This window comes from Fonsecaea nubica, assembly GCF_001646965.1.
Source record: "Fonsecaea nubica strain CBS 269.64 chromosome Unknown Scaff25, whole genome shotgun sequence".
Taxonomy (NCBI): domain Eukaryota; kingdom Fungi; phylum Ascomycota; class Eurotiomycetes; order Chaetothyriales; family Herpotrichiellaceae; genus Fonsecaea; species Fonsecaea nubica.
Window position 1 is genome coordinate 225,223 of NW_019173698.1, and position 14,124 is coordinate 239,346.

The following is a 14,124-nucleotide window of genomic DNA, read 5'->3' on the forward strand; positions in this document are numbered from 1 at the left end:
AGGGTCAGCCCCATTATCACATGGAGGTTGTACCTAGGTACTGATAGGACAAGTGGTTGGTACTACTACTACACGTAAACAAATAATCACCCGAACACAACTGTTGACACTCGTAACATTGTATCATTGATGTGTACAGAGTACGGTTGCCTTATGATGGACTCCACATCCGCGATCACATTCCTGCGAACCAAAACACTTTTCGATTCCATGTTTCTCCCTTGAGTCAAAGTACGCTCAGTCCGAGATACTTGAAAAGGACCGGGACTCCCTCAACGGCCAGCCAAGCGATCCCCGAGTACACGATAAGTTTGGTCACCACTTCCACATCATACCTGACTCGAGGTTTCTGTATGGTCAAGAATATCTGTCGTTCCTGCAATTCATCCATTGCCTGATCTTCCTCCGGAGTGCGCATTTTGCCATCTGCGGGCGCAATCACAGGAATTGGCGACAGCCCTTCCATGCCTGTGCCCATCTGTGCGCGGAACATCTCCAAGCTGCTAGATCTTTTCCTTCCCGAGACAGTCTCATTGCCCTGGAAGTATCCAGGGTCAGGAGAGGGCGAGGATGAAGGCGAGCCTTCCAGTGCTGGTGTCAGTGCCTCCAGAGCATTTTTGCTATCCCTCCTCCTCTTTTCACGGTACGCCAGTGTTTCGTACGCATCTGCTTCGGACTGAGGCCCGACCGAGATGGCTCTTCTGCGTCGAAAGGATGACAACAGATGGGGAATATCCCGCGCGGGCGGAATGATGTCGTCGTCATTGGGCTGCCGTGGAATGGTCTCGTACTCCGAGGCCGGTTTGAAAAATCGTCGTGGTAAAGTGAGTCCCAGCTGTTCAATCACACGGAATATTGGTGGAAGTATCCTTAAAAGGGTCGGCTTCATGATGCCCCTCCATGCAAAAATCACAAGCACTCCAAGCAAAATGCGGGCTAATGTCATAACCCAGCCCATCTTTTCGAGATCAAATGGGATAGTGCCTCTAGTGGGGTTTGACCAGGCATAGGAGGTGCGAGCAAAGTGCCAAACACCGTACTCACAGCCAATCATGACACCAGCAAATGAAACGCTGTCATCGAAACAAGGACAGTCATCTGCGGGTTCGGGGTGGATGCGAACCAGGACCAAAATGATCAAAACGACAAGCACGACTCGTTTCAAGTCGCCGCCGTGGAGCCAGTCATCAAAGGCCTCGCCATAGAGGCATTGAACAAGAGCTATCAGAGCACCGAGAATGCTTCCCCAAATGACGTCAAAGAAGCCATGCATTCCACAGTATAGCCGACCAAGCACAATAGAAACAGCGTAGAAGTAAGCCAGAATCTGGAGCCCGAGTTTGAGGTTCGTATCCAGGTCGTTCGTCTCTTGCCGTAGGAGGTAAAGTGAGTAAACAGCAACCGAGACTGCGTTGGTTGAGTGCGTGGAAGGGAAACCGTACTCGAGTGCAGCAGACCCAGACATGGTGATTCGAGTCAGTGGCGGAGAAAGTGGTCGGGGTAGGCAGAGGAGATCTTTCAGAAACCCGCTGAAGAAAACTCCCGACGCCAGGACGTGGACCATCCTACTGCACGTCAGAATGAGCCCGCCATTGATTGGCACTTTGCATACCCTCGTCCCAGATTTGTGTTCCCACACCAGAATAAAATAGGCAACATGACCATGAAGAATGTGTGTGTTCCCAGGTTTGCCGACGTTGCAAAGTATGTATCAAAGGCGGGGGTTCGTAGGGTGTCTTGTAGCCAGGCGACGTAGGGAGTCTCCCAGCGCACGACAGGGAGGAGTTGTTCTCTGAATAGGTAGCGCCATCGTGGCAGTCTGATCTTGTCTGAAGCAAAGTCAGAATGATTTCGCAGAGGTATTACCAGTTGTTCGCTACATACAGTGATCGAGCGACCTCAACCCGGCATCTGGCCTATCTTTCTCCTTGTTCATTTCTGCAACGGGCGATAGCGGGCAAAGCTCCCTTCCATCGGATCCAGGTCTGGCCGAGGAAAGAAGTACGTTCCTGAGGCTGATGCATTAACATCGACCGTGGAAGGCAAGGGAAGGCATCGAGATTGTCGGCGAAGAACGCGGGAGGTAGCTGTCGAAGTGCTGTCGTGGTCGCGAGTTGTGCGGTGATTCAATTGAGTTGGAGATTGTGTGGGCTATCTCATTCGTCCGCTCGGCTGCCTGCAAAACTGGTGCAGCTGAGTTCTCCTCAACAACAGAACGACCCAGAGGGCATTGACGAACTGTTTTTCGACATGGTTCTTGTGCATGCAGGAACCATGTCGATAAGCGATAATGTCGCAATTGACGCAGGCCTAGCAGCTGAAAATAGGGTCGGGTCTGCACGAAACCTGCGTTTCACATGCAGTTTGGGCAGTGGTTACTTGGGCAACCACAACGGACAACAAAGAGTCCACTGCAGTCATCCCACGATGAGACGGCTATTATTGACTCGGAAATCTCAACAGAAACCTGCTTGAACCACATGTTCAGATCCCTCAGGCATTAACACCACATATAATACTGCCGCTCCCGTCCAAACGGTCGGGCTCTCCACGTTAACTTTCCATTTCACAACAGAGAGCCCACCCTCCAACTTCACTCACCATGGCAGAAACCGACCACTATCCTTTGCGATCGTCCACCGTCCTGTCCGAAAAGGGTCCATCTTCCTACATCACTCCCTCCTCACCAAAGAAAAGACCCGTCCGAGCACCCAGTACGAGAACAAGTAACGGCACAGTCAGCACAAACATGAGTTATGGCAGTGTGGGACGATTGTCAGAAGCCACAAATATCACCCAACCACCTGCGCACTCCAAGAAGTTCGTTGTGGTCGGGGATGGAGGTTGTGGAAAGACGTGTCTCCTCATCAGTTATGCACAGGGCTATTTTCCGGAGGTATGCAGGATAAGAGAGGGGAATGAACAGCAAATAGCTGACGATGGCCAGAAATACGTGCCGACCGTGTTTGAAAATTACATCACGCAGACCATCCACAAACCTACAGGCAAGACCGTCGAGCTCGCACTCTGGGATACAGCGGGACAAGAAGAGTACGACCGGCTCCGACCACTGTCATACCCGGAAACAGACCTGCTGTTTGTGTGCTTTGCTATTGACTGCCCCAACTCACTAGAAAATGTCATGGACAAGGTAAGGCATCCTCGCCTGCTGGATCACACTTGATACTGACTGGCCATCACAGTGGTATCCTGAAGTTCTACATTTCTGCCCAACAACGCCCCTGATCCTCGTGGGTCTCAAATCAGACCTCCGTAACAAACGAACCTGCATCGAACTCCTGCGGACTCAAGGCCTCACCCCTGTCACACCAGAACAAGGAGCCGCAGTAGCTCAACGAATGGGGGCTAGGTATATTGAGTGCAGCGCCAAGGAGAACAAGGGCATCCAAGAGGTATTCGACTTGGCCATCAACACTGCCATCCAGGTTGAAGAGGAGAGCTTCGAAGCAAAGCCAAACAACAAAGGGGTCAAGGTCAAGAAGGCGAAGAAGAGGAAATGTGCATTCCTGTGATCCTGTGGATCAGGAATTGACTCTTTGAGGAGATCACACCTTTCCATTCTCAGGGTACAAAACTTTGATCTTGTATGATTGACCGTTTGGGCTTAACATCGCCCGCTGATGTCTGATGGTACGCATATGGGATGGCGTTGGATGCAATCAGATTGCATGACGAGGCGCTGTAATGAGACTGCTGGTTTTAGAAGGGGTATCGCTGTGCGAGCAAGCCTCGACTCGAGCTTGAAGCTCTGTGGCTCGCTTTGATGTGATTGCCGCATGAGCAGCGCATTGAATAGCTGCTCCGAGAATGAATACATGCTCTGTGGAACATGCTCTGCTTCCGATGCCCTCGTCGTGAGTCGTTTTGGTATCGTCATTGTCTTTCCGACCCTTCTTTCAGCGTAGTTGACAATCCAAGCCACGGTCCAAGAAACCTCCCCAACGCACAAAGCTCGTGACTAAAGACACAGCTTGAGATGTCACCGCAACCTACACGGGTAGGTAGGAACACGCAGACAACGGACGACATTTCATCCGCCACGCGTGTCTTCTGCGTTACCGGCTGACATCGAATGCACGGCCTCGGCCGCGTTATCGTTTGCGTCTGCATTCGAGTCGGCGGCCTCGTCGCCCGCTGTTCTGCCCATGACGGTCTCGAATTGACTCCACAGCGCTTCGACGCTCGAGAATTCGTTCCCGATCTGTTCGCGATCCATCGAGTTAGTCGGTCAGTCAGTCAATAAACCGTCGGACTGAGGGCCTCGCTGCAAGGAGAAAGGTGTATAGAAAGGAAAGGCGGGTAGGGTTAGGAGCTGGGAGCTGGGCAGCAGGTCGACCTGCCATGCTTACTTACTTCAATGATTCCCTCGAGGCTGCGATTCAAAGCGTTGATCTGTGCGAGAACTTGTTCTAGCGACTAAAAGCCTTGCACACACCGCCAGGGAGGGCGAAGCAGCGACGTCAGCTCGCTGTTGCTCCAAGATATGTCTGGGCTTTGAGGAACTTGAAGAGTAGAGGAAAGAGGTTGTCAATTGCCATGAAGGAATGGAAGAATCAGAGGGACGGGCAGTGCGATCTCTGGGTCTCGCCTCTTGACATCGCAACCTCGCACCATCACTCCGTTGCTGGCAGACACCTTCACGGGTTTTCGAACATAGACACAGGACTCGGCATCAGTATTAGAATCAAACCCACCTCGCCAATCTCGCCCACCAGCGCAGCACGTCGCATCTGAAATTCACTTGGCTGATGATGGGCCTGGGACTCGTCCATTGAAGAGCGCACGTTGCTGTTATTCGATGTCGCCATTTCTGGGAGTTTTGCCTTTCTCTATATCAGTCGCATGCGAGATCAGGTCGATTTTCCTTGTTCTGGTGGTCTGGAGAGCTGCGGATTCTTGTGTCGGTTCGAGAGGGAATACAGGGAAACGAGTATGTATCTGATGAACAGTGTCGCCTTCTAATTTGCAGAGTTCTTTGACCAGTATTCAGAGACTTCGAAAGAGAGCGTCGAGCATTGGAGTATCAAACAAACAACCCAGTCCAAGACGCGTCCTGGCCTGGCTTTTTCACATGCAACCCAACCTGCGCCCGCCATTCCAATTCAGGATCCGTGTCCACCTCCCTCCCCCACCTATTACACCAAAAACCACTAAAAATTGAAATCCTCACACAATCATCACCTTACAACAACGCATATATACCAAGATCCCAATTAAAAAAAGAATTCATGGAAATGAGAGGAGTGGGATTCGAACCCACGAGGTTTCCCACTGCGGTTTGGATATAATAGGGACCTAAACACAGCGCCTTAAACCACTATATCACACCTGTTAGTCAACTCCGGATCACTGAAGAAAAGAAAGATAGGGGAAATATTTACCTCGGCCATCCTCCCGGCATAAATTGGGGAGTTTTTGGGTATGTGTAACTGATATCTCTTCAAAGAATGAAGCCCGGAGTTGGTGGCGGTTTGATTGCTTCTGGGGGGCTTGTGGGGATGCACACGTGGGCCGGGGGAGCGTTAGATCGTGGCTGGTTCTAGGCATGGAGGCATGCTGTTAGGCTTCGACTTGTAAGGATGATGCCTGTACGAGTGACTAAACAACCCTCCCTGGCGGGCCACAACCCCAATTATTGCAGTTCTCGAGCTACTCGTAGGTGTTCTTAGGAACCATTTCTGTAAAAGAGATGGGAACAGGTAGCGGCAGCATTTGCTGATAGTATGTATACAAGTCTGCAACCAAAGCTCACGCTAAGATTCAATCATTTCGTTCGTTTCATTCTATTATAAAATGTATCTTTTAAAATGGATCGATGCTGATCTACATTTCCCCTCTGCTGCGGTATGACATGGACCGAGGGTGCCTGCCAGCCACGATGCATCTCTCATGCACCTCTCCAATTCAGGTAACATGGATATATGGTGGTGAGGCCAGCATGGACAAAGTAATGGGCGACATCGACGACCCCAGCGACTGGTGTTCAAGTTCATTCGACCGGATCACCAGCTTCCACCTTACTGAGGACGATCGTGAGATTCCCCGTCTTTTGCGAGAGTCTACCTGTCTCGGATCTGTCGTCCCGTCCATATACAGCAAATGGCAATCTCGATCTTCCGCACCACCGGACACCACCGCTTTCGAGAATTGATGTCTATACTTCTCCGAGGAGGGGAGTCGGTAGGAGAACTCGCTGTTGTGTTCCAGAATAATATGAATAATTGCAGGGCCCATGCTGATCTCCCCCTTTTTTTTTGCTGAGCTAGTTTCACATCAAACTCGACTTGCTTCGGGTCTAGAAGTGTCTGGTGTGGGAACGGCAACCCTTCTCGACTGGCTGAATTTCATACGCGCGGGCCGGTCCCTCGCTTCCACAAGGCAATTTTTTTTATCGCTCATCTCCTTTTTTTCCATTTGTCGCAATGGAGTGATGGTGAATGAAAATCTGTGGAACGAAATGACAGGAGCGAAGGGCGCCAGCACTCGGTGTGCATGTTCCTCCGAAATGCCTCTGCTCTGTCGCATCGAGATGAAAGAAGCCGTCAAGAAAGGACTTTTTGTGTGGTCGTCAGGAAGGTGTTCGCGGATAACTGTTGCTAAATGGTGCCGTTGATCCCATAAGGTCGTGATTGTGTATTCTCTGTTGCATAGAGAAAGTTGTACCTGATGAGAATCATCGCTTGCCTCCTGACAGTAAGCGTGAGAGCCTTTTCCTCCTCTGCTTCTCCTCGACACGGTCACCGTCGGAACTTGAGGCACTTGATGAACTGTGACTCGTCGAACTGGCCTCAGAGGATGTTCGATCTCGAACTGACATATTGGCGGCACCTATGATGTCCTCCAACCGCACATCGTCCTGAGGTGATGTTGTATGGTATTGAGGATCAAGTATCTCTGTGAATTTGGAAGGCATGATAGTGAGTGTAGCCTAGACAGGGTGAAGGAGGTGTCGCCTGGTCGCTGCGGGATGTGTGTGGTGCTCTGGGTTTCTCAGAGATCAAGAAACGAATGTTGTGAGTAAACGAAGGGACTGAACTGGCTCCCTGTGGACAGCGAGGGCAAGCAATGATATAGGACCAGAGGAAAACCCGGGTCGGCAGTGCCCTAACAGTAATGTTTCCTATCCCTTTTTGTCCACGGCACACGATCAAGTCCCCGCCTAGCATTCAGAATTTTGCCCTCGCGTCGGCAGCCCCCTGTTTGAGAGTTTTTGGGAACCCAATAGAAGGCAGAGGCTACGACGCCGCCCCCGTCATTCCCCTCCTTCTTGCGAATGCTCCCCCGGATAGACTGGATCGTACCATGTCTAGACCCCTCGCAGGACCCAGAACCGAGCGTGGAGCCTCCCCACCGGGCCTCAGTGACCAATTTTCAGGGTCTCGTGTGTGGCTGATGGTGGTCCCGAAGCCTGAGAGGCCAGCGATCAACCACATGGTGGCGGGCGTTGCAGGGTATATTCAAGGAAGGCATCTATCGAATTGGTAGGGCACATCGAGGCGTACGAGGACGGTGATCAAGCCACGTAGGACAGGATGAAGATCGCACATTCACAACGTTGGATTCGCTTCCAAGTGCCGAGTTGTCTTCCGTGCCACTGTGCACCCTCTTCATTCTTGGTTGGATGGCTGGAAGGACGGGATTTGGGGTTGGTTGGTCAGTGGCCTAAGCAATGCTGGGCAGGGCGCAGCACAATCAATAATCAATAACAAACTTGTGATGACTCGTATTTTGGGTTGACGTTTCTAGGTTGGCGTGGTTGGCCATGGTTGGGTAGAGGCAATAAGGTCGATTTGCCCATTTGGGCCCAAGTTTGCCTCCCGGACTGAAACCTTTCAACTCGTTTGTCCGAACTATGTTCAAGTCCGAAGTCTTCCGCCTTTTCGAGCCTTCTGAGAACTACCAAGGCGGCTGGAAGAACCAATTCGCTCTAAACCTAGAATGGTGACATTGCAGTGGTACGCCTGTGACTATTGTTTTCAAGCGGCGTGCAAACATTACAGTTCCAAGGGGCCAAAAGCTACAGAGGTACTGGAGAATTTTCCTGTTTGCTCGCATCAAGTTCTATGAACTCTGTTTCCTGTCTTTCTCGGAAGAGGCGACTAGAACTGCTGTCTCCTGAAGAGATTGCTGAACATGTCCTCGTGTTGCGGACAGCTAAAGCATATGGCAAGAACTCTTATCATCGGTGCCCGCAAACTGCCCCTCCAGTGACGCCTCGGGTAGACAGTCTATTTGTGGCTTGAAGGAAGCAAGCCCGCGTTCATCCTCCTGAATTGGCCCGGGTTGTTATGTATGACCAACTCCTAGTGTAAAACTTTTGACATGCAGGACATGACCGAGGGCCCTGGAGGATGGCTCTTTTGCATACACGAAGCCACTGCCTGCGGCGATTCTTTTCGGTGCCAAGGGAGAGTCATGACGGTGCTTGTCGTCTCGAGTGTGAATTCTCAGTACCAGACTAGACTGCTTTCTAGTGCTTGGTTTTGCTTGACGGGTTGCGATGTCAGCAGCTGGATGAAGGATCGCATCGATTTCCCCTTCCGCCAGCATCTCGATGGTGCTCAGCTTGTCTGACAAGAATGCATTTCGTTGCATGCCACCAGCGAGATGTGACTGTTTGAGCATGTGCTCTTCGAGCAGGAACAGTGTTGAAGTTCCATGACCGATTTTGTGGAGTCCTGGATCCGTCATGCTCCTCTGTTTCTACAGGATGTTGCCAACCTAATCCTCCATTTTGGTGTCGGGTCCTTCGCCGTTCATTTCGACTCCCTTGGCTGCAGATATCCACAGAACATTGTTGCACCTAAAAGTGGTCAGTCATGCATTGCCAGCACGCATAGAACCCTGTGGGCCATACCTTATGAGCACTTGGCCCAAAGTCCCCGTATGTTTCCTGTCAATATATTCTTCTGTGTTTGAGAGCTGAATATTCATATATGAATCGACACTGATTAGGCGACCTTTGTATTCCGTTTGACCCCATTTTAAACGGATGATAACCTCGTCGTTGATCCTGCAAAACAATCTGTCAATACGCGTAGCTAGGTGATCAAGTCGTGCCTCGATCAGGGGGAAGTGCTCGCGCACTTTGACACGAGGGTGCGAGGACGTACAAGCTCTGAAGCAGAGGCCGCGGGTTTATGGGAGTGAACTGCGAAAACATTAGCGATGTCGCAAAAGCTAGCCATAACTCATCTTACATTCATTTTTGGTCGATTCACCGAGGATGAGGTTGGGCTTGTCAAGAACGCAGAACAATCAGCTCTCAATGAGGAATTGACTACACGTGATATTGTAACTCGCGTGTTTGGATCGCAGCTTCGAATTTGGAGAGAGAATGTTCCGCCAAGAGTTTGTAAATCTGCTCGAGCCACTTCCATATTAGGCCAAGAATGACGCCGCCCTGTGCTCTCACGTGAGTCAAGGAGGGTTGGCAAAGGTGGGCGAGCTGTGGGGGCCAAAATCGCGCATCATCACGTGTTTGACCCATGTGTTTAGCATGTGATCCGGCTCTCCATTTCTCTCCGTTCATCCTTCTCCACTGATCATAGTATCCTTGTTCCCCAATGTTCGACCAACTCTTCACAGTTCCTTTAGGCGACCTACGGGTCTTCGATCCTTGTGACCAAGCGACAGGGTCTTTGTTGAAAGGCATGGAGAAGCTGCGCTCAAGGAGTGTTCGAGTCATCCGTCAGGGATAAAGCTGTGGCACTCTTGTTTTCCCATTGACACGGCCTGCCGGGGTCACTGGCAATTTGGGAAGACTGCCAACTTCTACTTGTACTCGAGCACCTCTGCACCAATCAGAGGTGGTCGATAAACGAATTTCCCATGTCACAGGCGGAACGCCGCTCCTACACTGACTTCCTCTTGTGGCGCGGCATTACTTGATAGCTAGTAAGCTGCTCTTCATCACCACCAACTAGGGTCTCTCGCCCAATGTCGGGCAGAACACGTCCTTCGACCAGCCGATCACGAACAGGGTGTTCGAGCTGTCTGAGCGCTAGCCGAAAATGTGATGAGAAGAAGCCGACATGCCAACGGTGCGCACGTTTAGGATTTCGTTGCAATTATGACCGCCCGTTGAGGTGGAAGAATGCGGTACTCACAGGAGTGGTTTCAAGCAATGTGAATCAGAGCAACACATACAGTGGAACATCTCTGCAATGTTCAGGAGAGAAAAGTCCTACGAAGAGCCACCATGATAACGACAACATTCCTCCCAGTGTCATCCTGCAATCCGTCGATGACAATCGACTTATCGAAAGGTGTATGTCATCCCCGGTGCTTTGCGGCAGCTTGTTTTCTATTGTACTGAGATTAGATATTGAGTCTTGATCTCTGGCCACCTCCAACTCCATTGGTCCAATATGTGGGACAATCAATTTGTGAAGACATATGGATCCCTGTGCTTCACTTATCCGCCCGTCCGGGAGGCAATCGTCGCATTCGAGCTTCTAGAGCAATTTGGCTCGTCGCCGGTCGCTCTAGCACGAGTGTCGTCCGCTCTGAGCATTTTTCAGAGCCGACTGAGAGGGTCCGTCGAGACCAACAACGATATACTGCTGGCAGCAGGATTTTTGATGTGTCATGTTGCCGTAAGTCACGACCTGTCTCGCGGAACAACCTCCACCTTAACGTCAAATTTTAGATGAAAGCGGGTTATAAATGGACAGGTCACTTGAAGGGCTTGCTTTCTATTGCTCTCGCATGCCAGGACCCTCAGCCGAATATCGATCGTCTGGCCGGGCTGGACATGGATATTTGGCTCATCGGTCGGAGTTCGGACTCCCTGCACGTCTGGTCTACAATGTGTTCGGGACGAAGTGGCATCGATTCAAATACCAATCTCCCGCGGACCCTGTTGGATTTGCTTGCGTCGGCAGTCTCGGGCGCAGACATCTTCCGGCGACTAGAAGCGTGGCAACCTGACTATTCGGTTGTAAGAACCACGTTGCCATCATGCACACTCGAGATTTGGCATGCGTACCGACTGGCAGCTCAACTGTGGGTTTCAGCACCACAGTTACATCCCAGCCAGCTCCAAGATTCGGCCCACACACACATTCTGGATCGGTTGTGGCAGATCGTGGAGGGTTATTGGCTCCATTGCAAGCGAATTTTGTCGGAGAATCAACGCCAGGTCATTTGGCCTATAATCGTCGCATCATGCTTGACGGAGGAAGATACGAGACGCGCGTTCGCCGAGGACGTGCTCTCGGAGCTTTTTCCGAGCGAGGCCGCATTTTGTCCCTCGAACCTCAAATCTCTGATGCAGGAGCTGTGGTCGAGACGGCGGCAGGGGAGATATACCACCCTGGACAGCCTTGCTCGCGAGTGGAAGGTCGAGCTGGGGATTTGGTAGGCGGCGTTACGCTGCTGCTGCTGCTGTTGTTGTTGTTGCTTGATGTCGTTGTTACATTTTGAGGGTTGATGTACTATATCGGGTGTTTTTGTCGCCTGGATTGTTTTTCATGCTGCCCCGCTGGAGATGTACAAATGGGTGGTTTACGGCAACTTGGAGATCGATGACGAGGAAATCGTAAGGTCACGACATACGGCGCACACACACACACACCACGAGTACAGCACTGTCTGATGTGAATCGAGATATCGTCGAGCTCCTTCATTGTGGATTTTCTCTCAAAAATGATAGGTACATCATGTGGCTAACCTACAGCGAGAATTCCCACCACGAAATCTTTCTTTCACTTCCTCTTCGCACTTCCCTCCACCTCACCCCTCCTTTCCATCAATGAATCAATCACGCCGCCGCCGCCGCCCACTTGTCGTTCTTGCGCGTGATCCTGAGATAGTACCCCGCCGTGGCGGTCCGCCACTTCTTGCCCCAAACGGCAAAAGGCAGAAAAGTCATGTAGACGGCGAACAGCATCACGGCGATGCCGATGCAGGCGTTTTTGGGCCCGCTGGCGGTGATCCAGGGCCGGATGGCGAAGGAGAGGGCGCCGCCGACGGCGTTGCGCAGGAAATTGATCATCTGCACGGACTCGTCGAAGATGTCGCTGTACGAGTCGAAGGCGTAGGTCATGGCCACGGGGATGAGGATGTTGGCGGCGACGCCGATCAGGGTCAGGCCCAGGCACGGCACGATCCAGTGCAGGCCGTAGTGCGCGCCGAGGCCGTACATGAGGATGCCGCCGGCGCAGCAGAAGGGGACGGGCAGGAACGCCCACAGCCGGTGCTCGGGCTCCGTCACGCCCCGGTTGCGTCGCGCGAGGCGCAGGATCAGCCAGTCGGCGCCGAGGCCGCCCAGCACGGCGCCGATGACGTTGCCGATCACCAGCGCCACGAACATCAGGCCCATGGTCCCCGCGCTGAAGTTGTAGGGTGGGATCGAGAAGAAGCTCGCCTGCGTGCTGAAGATGAAGCTGGTCAGAAAGCTCTTGAAGCTCACGATCAGACTGGCCCACGCCACGGCGGGGAGTCCGATGTATGGGAACGGCGAGACCACAAGCTGCCAGTACCCTTGTTTGACCGTGGGATCCTTTGTGATCAGCGCGTGTCGTCTGCGGTAGGGGTGGATCGGGATCGTGTCGTCCACGACGTGGGAAGCCGTGGTGGGCCCCTCGTCGGTGATTTCGGTGGCACTGGTGGCCCTTTCGGCGCTGGTGAATTCATCCTTTGACGTGGACAGACGGGCAGTTCCGTGTTGCTCGGTGGTGGTGGTGGTGGTGGCAACGGGTGACCGCCGGACAGGTTTGCCCACGTGGACGGGAATATGTGATTGACGGGGATAGACAGTCTCTTCGGCGCTGAAGATAATGAGCAGTGCCGAGATGCCCTGGAATATCAACAGGTATCTCAGCACCCAGCGCCAGCCCTGCGAGTCGACGATGAAGCCGCACGCGATCGGCGGGAGGAAGTTGCCGCACTGCAGAACCAGCGCGTAGATGCCCATCAGTCGGCCGCGCTGGTGCAGGAACGAGATGTCCAGGAGACTGCTCTCGTTCAGCGAGTAGCTCGGGGCGGACCCGAAGCCCGAGAGGATCATGTACGCCCACATGAAGTTGATCGAGTTCATGGCGGCCCCGAACGCGAGACCGGCGAGGACGAGGACGGACCCGATGATGTAGGGCAGCCGGCGTCCGTACTTGGTCGCCATGGGCTGCGTGAAGAGGATCCCAATGCCACATGTGAAGACGAGGACGGACTGGGTGTTGTTGAGGGCCGTGTAGGTCGTGGGGAATTCCGCGACCCAGAGATCCCAGGCTGGGGAAGTCCAGGCAATGCTGCAGACGTGAGTGAGTAGGTGTCCATCAATACCATCTTTTCCCCACAGGACGAAGGGTGGAAAAAGGGAGAAAAGACACTCACGATGCATTGATCATAAAACACCAGAACAGCGTGACAGCCGACAACCAAGACTTGCGCCAGAGAGGCCAGTTCTTGAAGTACCTCAATCAGCCCGTCTGTTCTGCAGAGCCTTGGGTTAGAAAGGAGAGACATACCAAGGGGTCATTGGGATTTGTGGTCGGCGTGGGGATCAAGACGATGGTGCTGCTGTCCTTGTCTGCGCCGTCTCCCTTCTCAGAGACTGCGAGTTGAGAGCGAGTCAGCCAATGTCTAATCCCATGCCGATGCAGACAAGATTGGGGAGTACTTACAGTTCACGAGTTTCGTAGTTCCCACTGCCTCGATACGGGAATCGTCGTCGTCGTGCGACATACTTACTTACTCTGCGCACTTGTTGCTGAGGCGCAAACGTTTTCCCAACAAGTGCAGGTAGAGAGATAGAGAGAGAGAGAGATGAGAATCAAGACCAGAGAAGAGTGAGTAGATTCGTCAGGGCAATGTCGAGAAAGGGCCACAAGATCTCCAGGGTTTGTCGTCTCCTTCTATAGTCGACCGAGCGTGAACATGTTTGTCCTGCCCTGTGCTGCCCTGCCTTGCCGACCTCCCACCACGCAAATCACATCCACGACACTGACATTGACATTGATAAGGGTGGATCTGCACGGAGTGTGAGATTGGCATTGGGCAGTCCAGAACCATTCCTTCTTCTCTTCTGTGTGAAACTCGACGGTCGATGAAAAGTGTGCGCCGCTGTCTTCTGACTGGAGGTTTCCCACAATCCCGGGTTTC

The 14,124-nt window shown here is 52.4% G+C and overlaps 4 protein-coding genes across 4 annotated transcripts; 2 read left to right on the forward strand and 2 right to left on the reverse strand.

Moving 5' to 3' along the window:
- Positions 1 to 226: 226 nt before the first annotated feature.
- Positions 227 to 1,936, reverse strand: AYO20_04706 (hypothetical protein; the record flags this gene model as incomplete). The annotated part of the gene is made up of 3 exons (XM_022643001.1): positions 227 to 1,565; positions 1,613 to 1,829; positions 1,885 to 1,936. The coding sequence occupies 3 exons, from the start codon at positions 1,934 to 1,936 to the stop codon at positions 227 to 229; spliced, it is 1,608 nt and encodes a 535-aa protein (XP_022501056.1).
- A 666-nt stretch (positions 1,937 to 2,602) lies between these two features.
- AYO20_04707 (GTP-binding protein rhoC) lies at positions 2,603 to 3,533 on the forward strand (the record flags this gene model as incomplete). The annotated part of the gene is made up of 3 exons (XM_022643002.1): positions 2,603 to 2,896; positions 2,948 to 3,151; positions 3,204 to 3,533. 3 exons carry the CDS (start codon positions 2,603 to 2,605, stop codon positions 3,531 to 3,533), a joined length of 828 nt encoding a protein of 275 aa, XP_022501057.1.
- Positions 3,534 to 10,391: 6,858 nt separating this feature from the next.
- Positions 10,392 to 11,386, forward strand: AYO20_04708 (hypothetical protein; the record flags this gene model as incomplete). The annotated part of the gene is made up of 2 exons (XM_022643003.1): positions 10,392 to 10,619; positions 10,673 to 11,386. The coding sequence occupies 2 exons, from the start codon at positions 10,392 to 10,394 to the stop codon at positions 11,384 to 11,386; spliced, it is 942 nt and encodes a 313-aa protein (XP_022501058.1).
- A 399-nt stretch (positions 11,387 to 11,785) lies between these two features.
- AYO20_04709 (hypothetical protein) lies at positions 11,786 to 13,707 on the reverse strand (the record flags this gene model as incomplete). The annotated part of the gene is made up of 4 exons (XM_022643004.1): positions 11,786 to 13,271; positions 13,357 to 13,427; positions 13,491 to 13,576; positions 13,647 to 13,707. 4 exons carry the CDS (start codon positions 13,705 to 13,707, stop codon positions 11,786 to 11,788), a joined length of 1,704 nt encoding a protein of 567 aa, XP_022501059.1.
- Between the last annotated feature and the right edge of the window lie 417 nt (positions 13,708 to 14,124).